The sequence below is a fragment of the Panthera tigris genome, chromosome E2, assembly GCF_018350195.1.
Source record: "Panthera tigris isolate Pti1 chromosome E2, P.tigris_Pti1_mat1.1, whole genome shotgun sequence".
NCBI classification, from domain to species: domain Eukaryota; kingdom Metazoa; phylum Chordata; class Mammalia; order Carnivora; family Felidae; genus Panthera; species Panthera tigris.
This window is the reverse complement of record NC_056674.1, coordinates 7591929-7612345: the sequence shown is the minus strand read 5'-3', so window position 1 is coordinate 7612345 and position 20417 is coordinate 7591929. Positions and strand designations below refer to the sequence as shown.

The 20417-nt window shown below is 52.6% G+C and overlaps 3 protein-coding genes across 8 annotated transcripts; 1 reads left to right on the top strand and 2 right to left on the bottom strand.

Annotated features, from left to right (window-relative positions):
- Positions 1-473: 473 nt before the first annotated feature.
- Positions 474-5422, bottom strand: LOC102962678 (pollen-specific leucine-rich repeat extensin-like protein 1). Of its 4 annotated transcripts, XM_015539318.2 has the most exons (6): positions 4204-5420; positions 3706-3790; positions 3513-3555; positions 2806-2952; positions 1017-1148; positions 474-720 (listed from the first exon to the last, which is right to left on the bottom strand). In XM_015539318.2, exons 1-6 carry the CDS (start codon positions 5163-5165, stop codon positions 653-655), a joined length of 1437 nt encoding a protein of 478 aa, XP_015394804.2. In that variant the 5' UTR covers positions 5166-5420; the 3' UTR covers positions 474-652. The 4 variants fall into 4 exon arrangements, with proteins under 4 accessions (XP_015394804.2, XP_042826288.1, XP_007074254.2 ...); XM_042970354.1 differs by having other exon boundaries at positions 1000-1148; positions 3513-3790; positions 4204-5421; XM_007074192.2 differs by having other exon boundaries at positions 3513-3790; positions 4204-5387.
- Positions 5396-15671, top strand: LOC102962389. Of its 3 annotated transcripts, none has more exons than XM_042970412.1 (5): positions 5396-5473; positions 7740-7939; positions 14027-14173; positions 14613-14705; positions 14892-15671. In XM_042970412.1, exons 1-5 carry the CDS (start codon positions 5412-5414, stop codon positions 15122-15124), a joined length of 735 nt encoding a protein of 244 aa, XP_042826346.1. In that variant the 5' UTR covers positions 5396-5411; the 3' UTR covers positions 15125-15671. The 3 variants fall into 3 exon arrangements, with proteins under 3 accessions (XP_042826346.1, XP_042826345.1, XP_042826347.1); XM_042970411.1 differs by having other exon boundaries at positions 14577-14705; XM_042970413.1 differs by lacking the exon at positions 5396-5473 and adding an exon at positions 6747-7245 and having other exon boundaries at positions 14577-14705.
- A 269-nt stretch (positions 15672-15940) lies between these two features.
- Positions 15941-20221, bottom strand: KLK1 (kallikrein 1). Its single transcript, XM_007074194.3, has 5 exons — positions 20160-20221; positions 18576-18735; positions 17052-17338; positions 16778-16914; positions 15941-16161 (listed from the first exon to the last, which is right to left on the bottom strand). Exons 1-5 carry the CDS (start codon positions 20203-20205, stop codon positions 16006-16008), a joined length of 786 nt encoding a protein of 261 aa, XP_007074256.1. The 5' UTR covers positions 20206-20221; the 3' UTR covers positions 15941-16005.
- Positions 20222-20417: the final 196 nt, after the last annotated feature.

The following is a 20417-nucleotide window of genomic DNA, read 5'->3' as shown; positions in this document are numbered from 1 at the left end:
AAAAATATGCTACATGGAACAGCCTTAAAAATGGATGGATGGATGGATAGATAGATAGATAGACAGACAGATAGACAATTTTTAAAAAGAACAGCCCTGTGTTGGAGGAGTTTCGCGAGAAGAAAGAGGAAGTGATGACAGGGGCTGCTGGTAAGGGCAGGAGGTGAGGTGTGGGTGCAGGGAGAATTTACCTCAGGAGGGGCACATTATTGGGGGTCTGGGAAGTAAAAGATGAAGCCCTAAGGGCTTGGAGAGAATCAGCTATTCAACAAATATTGATTGACACCATTTGTATGTATACCAGGAACCATTGGCACAGCCTCTTTGTTGACCTTGTGCCTTGCGTCTCTTTCCTCTGAATCGCTTCCCTCACCTGTCCCTCTACCCCAGAGGGCCCAAGGGATGGCCCCCGTGAGAGTTGGCATTTCCACAGAACACTTAGAAGGTACTGAGCTAAGAGAATATTCTGGGCAAAAGGTACAGATTATTTAAATACACAGATTATTAATCTGAGTGGGGGGATTAAGAGGGGACCGAAAAGGGCAAGACTCTCAGTGGGGGTGGGGGACTAGAGAGTAGGGTTGTCAAGTGCTTGGCAGGGAGCTGTGGGAGCAGACCAGCGGTGGGGTCATTCCTGTGTCCTGGAGCGCCATCAAGTCCAGATGGCCTGGAGCGCCAGGATGGACCAGAAGTTCATGTAGTTCAGATAGGAAAGGAAACCTGAAGAAGGAAGAGAGCAGAGGGGGTGAGGTGCAGCATTCATAGCCTACTCCAGATCCTGATTCTTTTCCCAAGCCCAATCACACCCCTACCCTGTCCCCAATCCATTTCCCAACCCATACCCAACCCCATCCCTTCATCCAGCCCTATGCCCAACCCCACCCTCATCTCCCACCTCAATCCCAGCTTGTCCAGCCCCGTCCACAACCCATCCTCATCCCAAACTCTGTCCCACTCAGTCCCTATCCATATCCCTGAAAACCCATGCCCAAAACCAACCCCAGCCCAGCCCAGACCACTCATCAGGAAGAGAAAGATGCCGGTCCACGCCAGGTAGAAGCTGAGCCCCAGAGTGTAGGTCATGCCTTCCTGCAGGTACTCATGGGCCTGCATCAGGTAGAACAGGATACCCAGTATCATGCTGGCCCCTGCAGGAGTACTGGTGTTAGGAAGCTGGGCATCAGGTGTGTGCAGACCCCTGCCCATAGTTGTATGGCTGCCTGGCTCTTGCTCAATATTCTCCCAGTTTCTTTTGCCTCCCTGTACCTCTGTGCGCAGGCAGGAAAGCAGGCTCTTGATAATGTCATGGTAGAGCACATTGGGACCATTGGGTTGTGTCTAAAACCATAGGCTTTGTGGCCAACCAGAACAGAGCTCTTGTCCTGCCTCTCCCTCCCACCTTAGGGTAACTACTCTGTCTCTCTGAGCCTCACTTCCTTCATATGTAAAAAAATATGAGTCATAGGACTCATCTCCTTGGGCTGTCGTGAGGAGTTGTTGAGATTGGCACAATTCCTGGCACACAGTGAGCCCACAAGAATTGAGATGATGATGATGATTATTATTGTATTGGGTCTTTAATTTTGGGCTTCTAAAGAAGTAGACTAGGAACCCACTCATTCTGCATATTTCAACTTAAAAAAAATTCAGGTAGTGAAGACCTGGGTCATTTTTTCTTTATGTTGTTGAAAAATAATATAAGAGGTGTTTCTCATTTAATTAAAAAGACTGAGCAGAATTTTTTTTTTTTTGTAGAAAAATGTCTTATATTAGATGACATAAAACTGAGGTGTTTTCTACCCTTTGTACCTTATATGTAAACAATTGGGAAGAGCTACCAGACAAATTGGATAAATACTATTTGCAAACAAGGAAATAGGAAGTTGAATGTTTCCTACTCTTGACTTGCTATCATTGTCCAAAAATGTTTTCCTGATAAAACTAAAAGCTGTGGTCAATCATTACAAGTGATAGGAACGTAATATCCTTCATTTCCAAATTAACGTGCCAACCCAGCTCCTTTTCTAAAAAGTGTGATTTGGCAATGCAAATTGAAAACCAGACTAATTCTAATCAATTAGAATTAGCATATCAATTTTGAGACATTTGGGTCACGTGGAAGGATTATCATGGTAAGGAATTGTGCAAGGTTAAAGAGCTCCATCAGGTGCCAACATTTTCTAATCCAATCCTCACTACATCTCCACATGATAGGAAATTTCACCCCCACCCTACAGAAAACTGTAGGCTCAGAAAGATTAAGTAACTTGAACAAAATCACAGAGCCGGGGACAGGGGGCGGGGGGGGGGCGTCGGGGGAGAAAGGATTTGGGCTGGGTCAGCACTGGAAATGGGTATTGGGTAGAGGTTGAAGTTTGAGTGGTGAGGACAGAGGGTGAGGTGGGGGACGGGTTTTGGTTGAGTCTGAGAGTGAGGTTCACAGGTGATAGAGTTGGGTGGGGTTTGGAATGAGTGCTGAGATTTGGAAAGGGGTTGGGGATGGTAGTGAGGATGGTTTGGAGATTGGAAAGAGATAAAATGGGAATGGGGGGTGGGGACGTGGAGAGGTGGCGGGTGAACTGGAGGCTGGTATTGGGGCTGGAGGTGAGGTTGTGTTGTTGGAAGCTCATATATTTTTTATTGGGATTGATCAGAGATTTGGAGGGAGATAGAACTGGGATGGGCAATGTACGTGAGGATGCGGATGGTGTTGGGATGTGGTGGGGAGGGGGTTGGATATCATCATGGGCACTGGGCAAGGTACTCCTCGCCTTGGTTCCTGAGGGATAAATCGCACTGCCATGCCTGTCAGGATGCTGATGATGACGTTGGAGAAGTCCAGCACAGGTAAGTTGGAGCTGGTGAAGAAGATGATGTTTATGAGCATGATGCAGAGGCAGAAGCCGGCAATACTGGCAAGGATGAGAAAGGCCCAGGCAAAGTCCAACAAGTCTGGGGAAGGAAGAAAATCAGAACACTAAGAGGCCCTCCGACTGAGCATGGGGGACAGGGTCCCCCATGAGGCTGGGAGTATTCCTGAACCCTCTCCCTTGCAAATTTTTCTTTCTCATTTTAAGAAAATTGAAATTGGGCTGTAGAGAAGGGATATTAAGGCAGATGCCTTTAGCATTGAGGGCACACCTCTGGATCAGTGAGAACAGTGTCTTGGGCAGTGAGAAGAGGGGTGGGAATTGAGGAACCAGTTCTGTGTGATGAGGAAAGATTCCTTGGGGTGAAAAAGTCTCAGGATAATGTGTAAGATCCTAGGGTTAAGAGGACTGTGGGGATGGGTATCATGTAATTGAAGGTGAGCATAGGGCAATGGGGATGATCCTGGGGCAATGAGGACCATCTGGAGGAAGGGATGACTATCCGGGGGTAGTGAGAACTATCCCAGAGAAGGGAAGACTAACCCTGGGCAGTGAAGACCATCCTAGAGAGGGCAGAGAAGGGTCCCCGGGACAAAGGAGAGAGATGAGTCCCAGGAAGGGTGAGTATAGGGTAGGCCTTACAAGCATTCTGGTCGTACTCATGAAGGCAGGAGATGTCAGGGCACTGCACAAAGAAGATGGTGTTGATGGGGATGGTCGAGGGGCCATCAGGATCCCCAGGGGATGTCAATGGAACCCGGAAGTGGATCCAGGGCTGGCCCAGGGTGATGAGACCGATGATCACCATGCCAGCCAGGCTCAGTGCCAGGCTCACCTGACGGCCGATCTTCTTGGCTCCATGCAGCAGCCGCCAGCCCATGGGCAACTGTGAATACCTGCATTTACTCCTTCTCTGACACCTGTAGCAGATCGCCCACCACCAGTGTCACCACTGAGTCCAGCCACCCAGCCCAGTCACCCAGTCCAACTGCCAGACCAGACCATGACCCACCCAGTGTAGCCTTCAGACTATCTTCTCTACGTCCATTCTCCCTGGCCTGTATCCTTCAGGTCCTGCCTCTAGATGTTTAGCCTCTGGGCTCCCTTGCCTCCAGATCTAACTTCCAGACCCTGCCACCCCCAAGTTCAGTTCCTAGGTTGAATTACAGGTCCAGCCTTTATGTTATGCCCTACCCAGGGTCAGCCTCACTTGGGTCCAACCTCTAGTTTCCAGTAGACTGGCTTTGCTTCTGGTCGCTGACCTTTGACTACTGCCCCTCCCCCAGAATCCTAGCCCAGAACCTGGCCCACTGCCTGGACCCCTGCCTCTCACCCGTCAGAATCCATCTCAGCAGATCTGCTTGAACGTATGCTCTGGATATTGTCGTCTAGAGTACTTGGGTTGTACAGGGAGCTGTCCATAGAGTCTTTGAAACTCTCCTGGGTGGTCCAGATAATTGAATCAGTGCTTTTGACACTGGCCGTGGGGCTGTGAGTAATTGAAGGGGGGACATCGACTTTGGCCCGGATTGGCAATGTGAGGCATTGAGTACTTAAACAAGGACTCTGACTTGTTGGAAGGTGGTCTTGGCTACTGACTTGACTACTATTGTAGTTAAGGGACTCTACATTGTCCAGGGAGACGTGAGGAAGTAATGGAGAGTTTTGGATGCTGAAGTGGTGAGTTTGGAAAATTGGTGGAACATCTTGGGTCTTCAAACGGTGACTGTAGGTAACTGACGGTGTATCTTGGATACTGAGCCGATGACCGCTCACAGTGGATGGCATGTCCTCAGTACTGACCCAGCAACTGTTGATAATGGGTGGCACATCTTGGATACTGGCCCAGCGACTGTGGACTAGTGGAGGGTCTTGGATGCTGACCCGGCGATTGTGGATAATGGACAAGGGTTCTTGGATGCTGACCCGGTGACTGTTGATAATGGGTGGGGGCCCTTGGATGCTGGCCCGGCGATTATGGATAATGAGCGGGGGCTCTTGGATGCTGACCCGGCGATTATGGATAATGGGCGGGGGCTCTTGGATGCTGACCCGGCGATTATGGATAATGGGCGGGGGCTCTTGGATGCTGACCCGGCGATTATGGATAATGGGCGGGGGCTCTTGGATGCTGACCCGGCCACTGTTGATAATGGGCTGAGAGTCTTGGATTCTGACCTGGGGCCTGTAAGTAATTGGTGGAGAGACTTCGGTCTCATTTTGAGTATTACTGGGAGCTCCTGGAAGGAAACCTGGCTGGGTGCTCTGGGGTCCAGACTGGGACCTCTGGGACATGTGGGGATGCAGCGTAAGGCCAGTCCCCAGATGCACTAAACAGTCACCAACTGCTTTTAGCCCCTCTTTCCAGGCACCTCCATGGCCACCTGGAAGTCTGTTGGTCTCCCTCCCAGGTTCAGGCTTGGCCCTTGGCGGTTTGGATCTCTCTGACCCTTCTTCTGTGTTCTCTGGTCTCTCCTGCTGTCCACAAGCAGGCCTCAGGGCTTCAGTCTGGCCTGCATCTGGGGTTGGGGGGGAGGTTCCATGACAGTTGGAGAGATTCCAGGCGGTTGGGACATTGGCCATGGACTCATGCTCTACCCTGTGTGAGTGACATGGGGGCTGGGGCTGGGTCAGAGTGGGTTCCATGTGAGGTATGGGCAGGGTCAGGATTGGGTCAAGAAGAGGTCATGGCTGGGTCTGAGAGATGTCAGGACTGGGCAAAGGTGGGGGAGAGGGGGAGAGAATGATCAGGGTAGAGAAAGCGCAGGGTCAGAGAGGGGCCAGAATAGGGCCAGGGTTGGGCAGGGCTGAACCAGCACTGGGGCACCAGCATTTCTGAGATCAGTTCTTACAGTTTCTGGAAGGCCTGAGATCTGAATTTATAATTCCCTCCTTCCACCTGCCCCTACCCCACCCCACTCCCGGGGCCTTTCCTGAATTGATTTCCTCCTTTTATTCCCTTTTCAAGTTCAGTACATCTCTCCACTGTCTCTGTCTTTCTTCACCTTTTCCTGAGACCTCAGGGACCTATTCTCTGACCTCAAAGACCTCCAATCCAGGCTTGCGTTCTCTCCATCCTTTCTTTTGGCTCGTGTGGTAGACTTTTGAGAAACAAACAAACAAGCAAACAAATAAAAAAGAAAGGAAAAGAAAAGAAAAGAAAAAAGAAAAAAGGAAACCCACAAACTTTTATGTCTTTAATTACACAAATATCCATCTAACTCCTCAACTGTCAAAGGAGACAATGATAATTCACAGGATTGTCATAAAGACGAAGTGTAAAAGCATCGAGAACCCATTGTAATAGAAACCTGTTGAATTTTTTGCACTTCACAGATACTGATTTTGACTCTCAAAGACACTTTCTCCATCTTCCAAAGCTCGTGCCTGAGTCCTAGACCCAACCTTCTCTGAAATCCAAATTGAGAGATGCCACAGGACAGGAAGGAATTACTATACATAGATAACCATGGATGTGTCTACCAGTTCATACACCCATGCATTCAATCGTTACCATTTTAAAAAATGTTTATTTTCATTTTTGAGGAGGGGGAGGGGCAGGAGAGAGAGAGAATCCCAAGCAGGCTCCGCACCAGCAGTGCTGAGCCTGATGCGGGGCTTGAACCCACGAACAGTGATCATGACCTGAGCTGAAATCAAGAGTGGGATGCTTGGGGCGCCTGGGTGGTTCGGTCGGTTAAGCATCCGACTTCGGTTCAGGTCACGATCTCCTGCTTTGTGAGTTTGAGTCCCGCGTCAGGCTCTGTGCTTACAGCTCAGAGCCTGGAACCCACTTTGGATTCTGTGTCTGCCTTTCTGCTCCTCCCCTGCTCATGCTCTGTCTCTCTGTCTTCTTCAAAAATAATAAACATTCAAATAAAAAATTTAAAAAAAAAGAGTGGGACGCTTAACCAACCGAGTCACCCAGGTGCCCCTCAATTGTTACCTTTTTACTTTAACAACCAGCAAAGGCTCTGTACCAGGTGATGAAGGTACAGTGGGAAAAAGAAGAGATCTGTTCTCTACCCTCAGGGGGGTCTGTTCGGTAAGATGGGTAGGGAAAAAGTAGTGAGATAAGGGATGCCAGTGAAGGAGACTTGCGTGTTGCACTGATAAGGGAGCACTTGGTGGGCGACCTTGCCAAGAACTGAAGTTGAAGGGTGAATTGAAGTTGGGCTGGGCTGGGAGGCTCAGGATGGGAGATGTGGGTGGAGTGACGTGGGAGGTGAGATCTAAAGGGTGGCCAAGGCAGTCTGGGCACAGGTGGGAGAAAGGTGCCCCAGGCAGAAGGAGCAGCCTGGACTGCTTCTTGAATTGCTGAGGTAGGAAAGCTCGCGGTGTGAGAGGAACCCTGTGAAGTCTCGTGTGGCTGGAGGTAAGTGAATAGTGGGAGGGACAGGATTTCCCTGCCAGTTGGGAAGTCTGGTAGGATCACAGGGGGCTTGGTGAACGCAGGGCACGCCACTGGCATTTCGTTCTGCTGGCACCACGGGTCTTGGCCTCACGAGCACACTGTGGAACCCACGTCGCAGTTGTCCATGTCCTGGATGGGGATTTGTGACAGGGGTCTAGAGAAGCAGTTGAGGTCAAAGGCAGAGATGGAGCTGGGGTTTGGGGAACAGGGACTGGAGGATGGGGGTGGAGACAAAACAGGTAGGTCTGGGCTCCGAATGGGGTTGTGGGCGAAGGCTGGGCTGGACGTCAGGGTTAGAGGTGGGAGTGAGGGTGCATTTGGGATCAGAGATGGGGATGAGGTTGGGATTGGGGTCTGGGTGGAGGTGCAGACGTGGCTGTGGCTGGAAATGGAGACTAGGCTGCAGCAGTGTGGTGCAGGTGGATGTGGACCCGAGGAACTCTACTCTTTCCCAGCGGACATGGTCTCTTCCTGGGAGGAGGACCGCAAGTTCATCCTGCGGGCTGGTCTCTGGTCTTCAGCATCCTCGCAACCCTGATGATGCTCAGCGTGGTGGATGGACGTCTGGCGTACTTGCAGGGCTCTTACACTGGCTACCTGGGCTTCTGGACAGACTGCAGGAAGCACAAGTGTGTCAGCCTGGGCCAAGTCACCGGTCAGTAGGAGGCTGGACAGACTATGGGGCACTCGAAGTGGGGCATCTTGGGAAATTATCAGGGGTAGGAATCTCTGGGGGAAGTTCTTTGCATGTTCTTGGGGATAAATGTTTAGAATTCTCAGGAGGGTCTCTGGAGATTCTCTGAAGGGACTTGTGGAGAAGTCTCCTGGAATTATACATGGCTTTTGAGGAGACAGGGAAACAGGACTGTCACAGCTCATGGGAAGAGCATTACAATTCACCGGAAACCAATCTGCCTCACGATTAGATGCTAAAGTCACCATCATTTTCTCCCTCGCTTTTTATTTTCTTTTTTTTTTTTTTTTTTTTAACGTTTATTTATTTTTGAGACAGAGAGAGACAGAGCATGAACGGGGGAGGGTCAGAGGGAGACACAGAATCCGAAACAGGCTCCAGGCTCTGAGCTGTCAGCACAGGGCCCGACGTGGGGCTCGAACTCACGGACCGCGAGATCATGACCTGAGCCGAAGCCGGCCGCTTAACCGACTGAGCCACCCAGGCGCCCCTCCCTCGCTTTTTAAAATAGTTTTTTTTAAACGTATTGTTTACTTTTGAGAGAGGGAGCGCAAGTGGGGGAGGGGCAGAGAGAGCGTGGGGGACAGAGGATCCGAAGTGGGCTCCGTGCTAACAGCAGTGAACCCGATGTGGGGCTCGAACTCACAAACCACGAGAACATGACCTGAGCTGAAGTCAGACACTCAACCACTGAGCCACCCAGATGCCCCGAAAATAGTTCCTTTAAAAAGATGATTGTTTTAAAAAAAGGAAATTTCCAGCTCCTTCGGAAACATTTTGCTTTATCTTAATGTCTCTGTGTGTGTTTCCAGTGCTTTTGAGCATTGCAACAGGAGGCAGTCCAGAACCTGGAGCCAGAGTGCCTGGGTTTGGATCCTGGCTCAACCATTTGGTCGCTGGGTGATCTTAGGCACATTCTCTCACCTCTCTGTGCCTCAGTTTCCTCATTTCTAAAATGGTAGTGGTGGCGCACCTGGGTGGCTCAGTCGGTTAAGCGTCTGACTTCGGCTCAGGTCATGATCTCACGGTCCGTGAGTTCGAGCCCCCCGTCGGGCTCTGGGCTGATGGCTCAGAGCCTGGAGCCCCTTTCAGATTCTGTGTCTCCCTCTCTCTCTGCCCCTCCCCTGTTCATGCTCTGTCTCTCTCTGTCTCAAAAATAAATAAACGTTAAAAGACTTAAAAAAAAAATGGTAGTGGTAGTAATCCCTATTCACGGGCTGTTGGAAGAATTAGCAAGTACAGTGCCTGGCACATATTAGGTGCTACACCAGGGTGGGCTATTATTATCCTAGGGAATTCGTTTTTCAGCCAATGCACCTATCGTCACTTCAGATCTCAAATAAGTTTACGAAACTTCCAGAACACTGTGTGGTATTAATCTTACTTATTTATGTTCAATATCTCTTTCTTGTATACCTCCCAAACTCAAGTTGGTGTAAGCAAGACAAACATGCTTTCAAGTGATGGTAAAGTCCAGAGGTAAAGTCCAGTTCAGGTACTGCTGGATCCAGGTGCTCAAAGCCTGTCAATAGGGAATCTGTCTATGAAGGCTTCCTCTGTGTAGGGCCCTCAGGCAAGCTGTGGTAATGGGGCATCAGCAGCACCCAGATTCTGCCCTTTGTGTGAACAACCGTGGGGAAAAGAGAGCAAGTTGTCTTCTGTACCCTCAAGCAAAGATCTCAGGATGAGCTCTGATGGGATCAGATTTACTTCCCTGGGATTCTCACTCCTCCCGCACCCGCACTGAACAGGAAGATGTCATGCTGTGATTGGCTGGGTCTGGATCACACGCTTTTCTTAAGAGTCAGTGGAGGGGTCATTTCTGTCTGAAAGCACAAGGACAGAGTGTGGGCACAGAGTTCCTCTGAACAAAGTCAAGTTGCTGTTGCCAGAAGAATGGGAATGGATGCTGGGTGGACAACTTTCTTCCATATTTATGATACGTTAATGGAGCAAAATTATCCTGGGGTAGACGCCCAAGGGTGGGATAGCAGGGTTTCTAAAGGGCTGAGGAGACTTTGTAAGGCTTTGATATGTCAGGATTCTCATGACAAGCAACAGAAGCCAATTAAACCTGGTGTAAGCAGGAAATGGATTTATAAACAATGTTGCGGGAGTTTGAAGAATCTCTGTGTGGCCAGAGAATTGGGCTCCAGGGGCCAAGTGATCGGGAACATGCCCAAAAAGTTCTCTGGAGGACTGGCTGGCTGGGCATTCATACTACAGCTTGCTCTCTAGACCTGAACTCCACTGGGGAACCTCTTTCTCGGATGCCCTGGGACTCTGCAGGTAGCAGTGGCCACACCTACCAGAAGAGAGTCCAGGCCTCCCTCTGGCTGTGAATTCCAAGTCTAGCGTGGCTCTTCTTTATTGGTGGATCCTGGTCACGTGCTGAGGTCTTCGCCTTAAGGGAGGCTGGTTTCCTTACTGGAAAGTGTGGATGCATACATTGGGGAAAATTCCCCAGATGTGGACTGGTTTCCAAAGGTGCTGGGAAGACAAAAAAGAGAGGTGAATGTTCACTACATTTCCCATTTGTTCCTAAATGTTAACTTTGTGTGATTTAAAATTTTTTCTTTATTTTGAGATTTAAGTTACTTTTATTTTATTTGAACGAGGAATATATTTATATGGTTCAGCACTTTAACAAGTGCAAGAGTCTCCCTTACATTTCTGTCTCCCATCCCACCCATTCCCCTTCCTGGGGGGTGACTGATGCTACTAAGCCATTAGAGAAATTTTTTTTAAACGCTTATTTAGAGAGAGAGAATGACAGAGTGTGAGCAGGGGAGGGGAGGAGAGAGAGAGGGAGACACATAATCCGAAGCAGGCTCCAGGTTCCAAGCTGTCAGCACAGACCCTGACACAGAGCTTGAACAGAGGAACCTCGAGGTCATGATCTGAGACAAAGTCAGTCACTTAATCTACTGAGCCACCCAGGGCCCTGCTACTAAGCCATTTTTAAGCTCTTATGTGTTCCTCCAGTTATATTTTCTACACATATGAGAAAGTGGCTATTCTTAAACAGTATGACCATATAAACATATACAAACACATACATATACACACACAGAAGCATGTCTCTGTATATACTGTGTATGTTTATCACTTAAAAAGCACACAAGGCAGTATTATAGCTCTCTTTTTATTTTTATTTATTTATTTATTTTAAATGTTTATTTATTTTTGACAGAGAGACAGAGCATGAACGGGGGAGGGTCAGAGAGAGAGAGGGAGACACAGAATCGGAAGCAGGCTCCAGGCTCCAAGCTGACAGCACAGAGCCTGACGCGGGGCTCGAACTCACAGACCGTGAGATCATCACCTGAGCCGAAGTCGGCACTCAACCGACTGAGCCACCCAGGCGCCCCTACAGTTCTCTTTTTAAAAGTAAACCAGCATTTACTGAATTCTCAGAATGTACAATGCTTTATGGTTGGCATAAAGACACAACATACAGGTTATGAGGGTCTTTTGTTAAGGTGTAGAAATTTAGAATTTTTATGTTCTTATTTATCCAGCTTTGCCTCTGTGACTTTACCAATTGCTTCTCAGCTTGAGGAGTTCTTCTCCCTCTAGATTGTTGATGAACATTCAATTCTGGTTGTGTGTGTGTGTGTGTGTGTGTGTGTGTGTGTGTTACAGTTTGTGATTTTAGTGGGTGGTATGTAGGCAGCATTGAATCCTGCACTCCTTGCCAACTTATGGAAGGGATTTGAATTAGTCAGGAGTCTTTGGATCACAAGTAACAGAAACTCTAACGTGAAGTAGCTTGAGTGAAGGAACTTCTGGTCTCACCTAAATAAAAAAGAGTGGGAGTAGGAATGCTTTCAGGCATGGCTGAATTCAAGAGTCCAAGTGATAGTATCAGACACATTACTATCTGTCTGTTTCTTGGCTACTTGGATTGGCTTCATTCTCAAGGCTCCCCCTAATGGCAAGTCAAGATCTAGTTAGGAAAATAAATCATTCTAGGTGCTTTAGAGGGTAGTAAATATAGGGGATTGATTTCATGGGTAACAGAATAGCTGAGAAGCTGAGTAGGTAATGGTGAGGCAAAGCAGAGATTAGCAACTCAAGAAGCTGCTACACCCTTTAGCCCAGAAGAACAAAGAAAAGAGGTGGTATTACCAGAGCCTGGAAGCTGGAGCCATCGGGAAGGCTTAGACTCGTAGTGCTATTTGCTTAGAGGTGGCTAGAATCACAGAAAAAAAAATAAAAATGAATCTACTGCTAAAGACACCAGCTGAGGTGGGGGTTGGGGAGAGGGAAATAAATACACTGGCTTGTTCTCTTCTTCCAGAGCCAGTCTTCTGCCAGTGCCTCCCATTAGCCAAATATACTGATAAGCCAGTGATCAAAGGGGGTTGGGAAATGTAGTCTTTGCAACACAGAATAAGGAAGCATGGGCAATGGATCTGAGAGAAGACAAACAGCTGGTAGAACTGCTTACAATGTGGGCTCAAGCCTGGCAGGAAAAAGAACACAAAACGTTCCTGCAAAAGTCTTGTGTGGCTGGGTCACATGAGCACCTCAAACCAAGTATAGCGGCCAGAGGGATGCAATGTACTGATTAGCTTATAACTGGGGCTGAGAGTGGGGAACAGGCAGGAGGGTGAGTCAGAGAAGTAAGCCACAAATGTCTACTTCTGACCAAACCACAAAGTGGGCTCATCTCTGGGTTGACAAGAGCCAGGGACTTGAATGTCATCTCAACTCTCTTTCTCCTCTCGTCTGCTTTCCTTTCTTAGTTTTACCCTATCAGATCTCCTATCCCCCATGAGGCTAGGTCCAAGGCCAGGAAGCTCCAAGCTCATAAACCTCCTGACTAGAGGAACGAGAGCTCTTGGCAGCTTCAGTCAGAGAAAGTCCCAGGGCAGAGCATGACTGGTTGATTTTGGTCATATGCCCATCTTTGGGCCAATCACCGTGGTCTGGGGTATGGGGCACTGTGATTGACTCAGGTGGAGTCATATGACTATTTTGGTGGCCCCCAGAAAGCAGGGTATGTCATGAGAATCTCTCAACCAGGATTATGTGACTGATGCCCAGAGCACTATTGCTATTCTGTATATATGTCCCAGCTTTTGCTTTCTGATTATGTGTTAGAGATATGCCGTTTGCCAGAAACAAAGCGGATGGAGTCTTAGCTCATTTGGCTGAGACAGTCTTGCACTGTTCAAAAGTAGGCAATGTAGAGAAGGGCTAAAAAGAGATGTAATTCTCAGAAGGGGCCAAAACTCTTGTTCTGAAATGTACATTGGATAAATATTCACTGAAACTGAGTGTGGTTCTATGGTTTTCAAGTATCTGGAAGTTTTTCTTGTGTGTACATCAGAGTGTGTATGCTCTGGGGATCGAGGTGGGTGATTTGGAGAATGTCTGTGGGAGGGCTCTGCGGTGTGAATGGGGGTGATAATGGGGGGAGGTTCTGGGTGTAAAAATGGGATCACTAGAGGACCTTGGGATGTGAATGGGAGACGCCTGAGCAGAAGCAGGGTGTCTTTGGAGACTAGGGGAACTAAAGTGTCTTGGACAATTTTGAGGGTGCTATTGGGGGTGTCTGGGTGTGATACTGAGGGCATTACTGTGAGATGCTGTGGGATGCCTTCTGGGAGTATGAGTGGGATGACTTTGGAGGTGTCTGTGGGGATGACTCTAGAAAAGATTGAGATGATTCCATGGGGTGACTTTGAGGATGTGAGTGGGGATGGCTTAAGGGTCATCTGTGGGGTCACCTTGGAAGTATGGGTGGGGTTGATTACGAGGGTGGACTTTGGAGTAGGTGGGGGTGATTGGGACAACTTTGAGGGTATCATTGGGGATGATTTTGACTTTACAGGTGCCTGGGGGTGACTCTGAGAGAGAGAGATTTTAGGATTTTTTAGAAGGGACTTTGGTGGTGGAAGTGGGGTGATGTTGAGGTTGTCTGTAGCCAAACTTTGGGGGTGTCTGTTGGGCTGCTCATGGGCTGTCGGTAGGGTGAGTTTGGAGGGTGACCTTGGAGAGCATCTGGGGATGACTCTGCAGCATTTCCTCTCCCTCCAGTTCTCATCCATATGAGCATGGGCTTCATGATGCTGGCCCTGACCCTGTGTCTCATCCTCCTCCCCTTCATGTGCCTCTCCTTCCGGCCAGTCTTCCGACGCCTTACTAAGATCGACCTTGTCTTCAGTTTTCTCAGCTTCAGCACTGGTAAGTGTCGGCCTGGGGGAAGGGAAGATACCCCCAGTGTCTTGCCCCAGGACTCTCTTTTTGGCTTTGGGGAGGTGTATCTCAAGATTTCTGTCCTGCTGACTCTGTCTTTGAACGTCTCTTGGGATCTCTGCCCCACTGTTTCAGTTCTTTCATCTTTCTCAGTCGGGGTGAGTGTCGGGGGCATCTGTCTCTCCTTCCTGCTTCCCTCTTTTTCTTTCTGCTTCTCTCCGGGTGTCTTTGTGTCTGCACAGGAGTTTGTGTGCCTGTGTATGCACACACACCTGCTTGTCATGGAGGGTGGGAGGGGAGAGGCTGTCTCTGTCTCTCTTCTCTTTATGGGGGTATCCTGGGGTTCCTGTCCAGCCTTTGTGTCCGTCTCTCCGGCCCCACCCCAGTGCAGGGTTCCTGATCGTTCTCAGTCTGACGCTCTTTGTAGTCAACTGTGAGACGCTACACCCGAGGCCACAAGTATCCTACCTGGTGACCACCTACCTGTGCTGGGGCGCCGGCGCCTTGATGCTGTTGGCCGGTGAGGGCGGGACCTCGGGAGAAAGGGGCGGTGCCTCGGTAGGGCAGGGGGCGGGGCCCGGGAGAGGACTCGGGGCAGGGCCTGGGGCCGGATAAGGGCGGACCGGAGGGGAGGCCGCCTCGAGGGGTGGCGGGGGGCCTGCGGCGGGGCCCGGAGTTCAGCCGCTCACCAGCCCCCGGCCCCCAGGAGTGCTGAACTACTTAAACCACTTGGGCATGTGGGGCAGAAGTTCGCCCTTCATGGAGCGGCGTCTGAGCTGCCGTCGGTGGGTCTCGCAGCAGAACGCTCAGAGACGTGCGTCCGAACTGCAGTCCGACGCGGACCGCAAGCTCAGCCGGGACCTGTCCAGTGCATTCACCCCGAGGGGCGCCCCCTCGAGCCTCTCTAAACAGTTGCACCCGAGCTTCGCAGGAAACTGACCGGTAACCGCAGCCGCATACCGGGCCCGCCCCCTCCGTCGTGGCAACGCGCCGGAGAATAGACCTCCCTTCGAGGGCCCGCTCCCAAAGAACAGGCCGTGCCTTCTGAGGACAGGCGACAAACCCCCACCCCTCGAGCTTGGGGTTTCCCTTTTCGGCTCTGTTCCCGCGCACCGAGTCCTCAACCTGCCTTCCCTCCTGCAGCGCGACACCGCCCCCTCCAGTTCTGTGCGCGGCGTGCCGCGCTCCCGGCTGGTGTGGCCCCGCCCCTGAGCCTAGCTAGGGCCCGCCCCTGGGTGGTTGGGCCTCTTAGGCCACGCCCCGAAGTTGCACTCCATGGTCTCGACACCTACCCCTCAGAGGGGGAGCCCCGCCCCTGGATACCCAGTCGGGACCCCGGCAGGTCACAACATTCACCGCCTCTGGATGTAGCTCCGCCCTTCTGCGGAACAGGCCCCTCCCCAGAAAGGCGTGGCCTGCAACCACATTCCCCTCCCCCCCCCACTTCCGGACTTCTCTGCCACAATAAAACCTGGGTGCCTCACAACCTCCACGTGTGACCCTCCGTGGCGTCCTCTCTCCCCAGGGCAGGGTCGGGCCCAGCGTGTGTGAACCGGTGTGCGAACCGGTCTTGAGTCCCTGCCTGGCCCTTTAGGGTCTGAGCCTCTCTCCGTGCCGGTTTGTCTACACCTGTCTTTACTCCTTCCTTTCCCCCAGCTCATAAGCTTCCTGGCGAGAGACTGAGAGGACTGGGCTCTAGACTGGGCGGGGTGGGTCCCCAGCTTCCAGGTGCGCAGGGCCTGGAAGGCCAGAGGACAGCAAACGTGAGGTGAATCTGATGCGTATTGAGTTTACTGGGGTAGGAAACACGATGGGGGCATTCAAGGGTTGGCTGTCATGGTTTCTCTGATCCACTCCAGGTGCGAAATCACTTTGGTGAAGACAGCAGGCATATTGGGGCTGCCACATGGGATGTGGCCCCAGGACGTGATTCCTTGAAACATGCCATTGCAGATCAGTGGCCCCCCGGAGTCCCCCTGCAGCACAAGGGGGAGAGAATGACAAAGGTCAGCCGTGGCGGCGGGGTTCTGCCTGTGGAGCCCCAGCTCTCACACCTGGGCTCACAGAGCTCGAGACGGTGACTCCCCAGGCCCGGGAGAGGACACGGTCCTCTCCACAGTCCACTGCCAGAGGGCCGGCGGGATTCCAACAGAGGAGACAGCGGCTGGAGTCATGGCCAACGGGGAGGGGACTTCAGGGTTCAGTTTCTGCACAGGGGGCGGGGTCCAGAACAGTCCCAGCCGACAGGTCAGTGGGAGAGGAGCGGAATCCATCTACCGGACCCTTCTACCTTCAGGACTCCCCTCTGATGTCACCTCTCCCAAACAGCTTTCTCTGACTAGACAGTAAATATGAGGGAGGGACAGGTGAACTCTGATGTGGTGGAGGGAGGTGCCTGTGATACCAGGATGGGGGTGTGGGAAGGAAAGGGGGCAGGGAGAGGGCGCTGAGGCTTGGTTGGGGGGAGATACAGTCTGGAAGCCGCAGAGACAGCTGCCCAGTTAGCTCTCAGCAGCAGTCCAGAGCCCGAGTCCCCTCCCCCAGCACCTTGAGGCCCAGGAGGGAGGGGAAGGGGGGGACAGACTGGCTCACCACACAGGTGTCCTTGCCGCCCTCCAAGTATCCAGCACACAGCATGAACTCTGTCACCTTCTGGGAGTGGGCTTTGGCACACACGTCGTTGGACAGGAGTTTGAGGTCCACGCACTGGAGATCGTCTGGGTATGTGACTACAGAACAGAGATGAAAAGACCCCAAGTGGCTCCTCGGCCCCTCCTCCCTCAGACCCTGGAGTCCGGGTCCCCAGCCCCTCCTCCCTACACCCAAGGGTCTGGGCTCCAGGCTGCAGGGTCTGGCCCGGGCATACACTTATCTGGTTCGATGCTGCCCCAGCCGGAGGCGTAGCAGGTGCTCCCCACTTGGGGTTCCTGGGTGGGCAGGTCCAGGACCCTCACAGCATCGGTTATCTGGGCGGGCTCTGCCAGGCGGAGCAGCATGAGGTCGTGGCTGTAGTCCTCTCCCGGGAGGCGGGTGTGGTTCTCCAGGAGACTCAGGTTGAATCCAGGGTGTGGGAAGCTACCACTGACCTGGACAAACTGGGCTGTGTCTTCGTGCTCAAACAGGTTGTAGCGACCCAGCCACAGCTGATAATTGCTGGGGAGAGAGGGGGCCCCAGGGAATGAGGAGAGAGGAGGGGGAAAGGGCGATGGGGAGCCTGGGGGGGGCGGTGTCGCGGGGGGAGAGAGAGAGAGAAACAAGGAGTAACCATGGAGAGAGAGAGACAGTTGGGAAGGTAAAGAGCTATGAAGAAAAGACAGTGAGTGAAAGACAGAAGGATGTGACAAGATCAAAGCCAGAGACAAAGACAGTGAGAGTGAAAAGGAGAGAGCAGAAAAGGAGAGAGGGAATGAGAGGCAGAGGGAAGACAGAAACAGAGCCCAAAGGAGACAGAGACAGAAGGAAGGGTCCCGGGGAAGAAGAAGAAGTGAAGGAACAGACTTGGAAGGAGCAGGGGCAGCAGGCAACGTGACTGAGGGAAGAGGAAGCAAAGGGAGAGAGTGAGGAACACAGGCAGTAGGGCGGGGGGCGGAACGAGAGAGAGAACAGGAAGGGAGCACGGGAGTGGGGGGAGGGCCTGGGACCTGCTCAGCTGCAGCGGGGGCTGTGGGGCTGGCTCCCCAGGAGCGGGTGGCCTGGCCCCCAGCCCAAGGACGGCGTCCCCCTCCCTCCCCAGACCTTCCCACCCTTTCCTCCTCCTTCTCCCCCTCCTCCTCCTCTTTCGCCTCCTCCTTCCTCCAGGGCTCCCACTAGGCTCCAGCTGAAACCAGCCCTTCCCTGTGTCCCCCTGGAGTGGATCATTGTCCTGGAGGGAGGGGCTGAGCACGTGGGAAGACCCCTCACACAGAGACATATGGGGATAATCCCTTCCTCTTTCTGGGGTCCCATCCTGGGGGGTGCTCAGAAGCATTGGGAGTGAGGCAGAGACCCAGAGGCAGAGGTGGAGGGTGAGACATACAGTGACAGGGATGCGGCAGAGGGACCCAGAGAGGGACAGAGACCTGGAGAGACGCGGAGGCGCTGAGACCAAAGAGAGGGAGACCGAGAAGAATCTTAGTCATACAGACAGACACACAACAGAGCCAGTTATGGAGAGACACAGGGAGGCAGGAGGGGGAGACACAAGAAGACATTTACAAGGAGAGATGAAAAGACACAGGTACCAGCGGAGGGCTTTCCTGGGGTTGTCCCTGCCACTCTCCATGACCTAGACCAGGAATGTCTTTCTTTCTCTCAGTCCTCCAGCCTCCCCTGAGGTTAATCTGGGACAGTGCCCACTGTTTATTCCTGTGGGAGCACAGACCGCCCCCCCAGACCCTCTGCCCCCACTCACTCATTTATGCAGTGGGCAGCTGTGAGCACCCACTGGGGGTGCACCAGGACGCCCCCACACTGGAATTTGCTGTAATGGTACAGAGCTGCCTGCCAGGGCTGGGAATTCTTCTTACAGTCCCAGCCTCCTATGATCCGGGACTGGATGGGAGGCGCAGCACCTGTAGAGAGGGTGCCGGGTCAGAGCAGGTGGGGAGGTGGCACCAGGAAGGCCTGGGCTAGGAGAGGGGGTTGTGTGGCGGGGTTGGGGGGACATGGGTCCAGAGGAGCAGGGCTGGAGGTCTGGGGAGACGGGCAAGGGGTATGGGAAGGGCCTGGAAGTCTGGAGCCTGCCCTGGGATTGTGGGTTGGTGGCAGGTCCTGGCGGGGGAGACTGCTGAGAGCAGAGCCAACCACAGGGATCAGGCAGGAGACAAGAAGGCGGCATCTGGGGCAGCATGTGGTGTGGGGGTCAGGTGATACAGGGGTGATTTGGTGCCTCTTGACTGGGACTGGGAGAGGGTCCTCTGGGGGTCTGGGGTCCTGGAACTAGGGTTGGGGTCAGGACTGGGATGGGGCTCAGGAGGAGGGAGAGCCAGATGATAGTTCTTCTGGGATTGGGTGATTCTCATGGAGATTGGGGTCACGGTCTGAGGGTGTTGGAGGGATCTGGGGTTCTCCTGGGGGTGGTGTCGGAGAGGAAGGAAGGTGGAGATGTGTTGGGGCCAAGCAGCTGTGGGTCCTCCCTGCGTTCCCACTTGGTGTGGGGTTTTAGAATCACATGTTGGGGTCCTGCGGGAGGTAGGGGAGGACAACTGGGCTCTGAAGGTACTTGGGATTCTGGAAGGAAGTCTAGAAAAACAGAGCTTCACAGGAGGGGTGCATTTGGGGAGGGCTGCAGCGTGGGCAGGGGAAGGAAATTCCACAAGGAAAGGAGTGTGTGGTTGGGAGTTCTGGGTGTTCTTCCTCAGGGAGAAGGCTGGGGGTGCTGGACTGGGGTTCAGTGGCAAAGAGGTGGGGAAGGAAGAGACATCTGTAGCATCCTCATACCAGGAGGGGAAGCGGGTCCACCTGGAGTCATGGAGTCTGTTTGGGGAGAAGTGTAGGAGTCTGATGGAATTTAGGGAGTCTTGGGAAGATTTGAGGGAAACCAGATGCCAGGGACTGGAGGACCTAGCTGAGAACTGACAGCTGGATGGGAAAAGTCGCCAGGGTATGGAAGGATTTGGGGACTCAGGAGCTAGAGCCAGAGAACCACTAAGGACTAGAAGGGGGCTGTCGGGGTCCCAGGATCTGCTGGGACTGGGGGCACTCCTTGCAAGAGCAGGAGTCCCCCAAAGAGAGACACAGATGGCCCAGCCTCTGCCCCTTTGGTAAAGTGGCTCAGGGCAGGGGTCGGAGTGGGGAGGAGGAGAAAACTGGGGGGTTCCTGGGAGGGAGCAGGACCTAGCACAATAGTGGGAACTGTGACCACAGAAGAGGGGCTGGGAGAGAGCCTGGGACCCGGCCTGGGATGGACTGTGGGAGAGGAAGAAGTTATTGGGGGTGAGGGCAGCATGAAAGTGGGGTCCACTCTCCCCCTCCCCCTCCCATCCCTCTGTCTCACCAGCCCCCGCCAGGGACAGGGCAAGGCACAGAACCAGGAACCACATGGTGACCACAGGCAGGCAGGTGGTGAGCTTGGAGCTCAGGAGCCTCCCCAAGGAGCATTTTAAAGCCTTCATCCACCCCCTCCCCACCCTGAGGACCCGCCCCTGCCCTGCTGGCATCCAGATGCCGGCCAAGGCCCTGCCCCCGCTGCCTCCTGGGGGCTGGACACCTCCTCCCACCCCAGAGCTGTGGAAGGGGCGGGAGAGCAAGCACC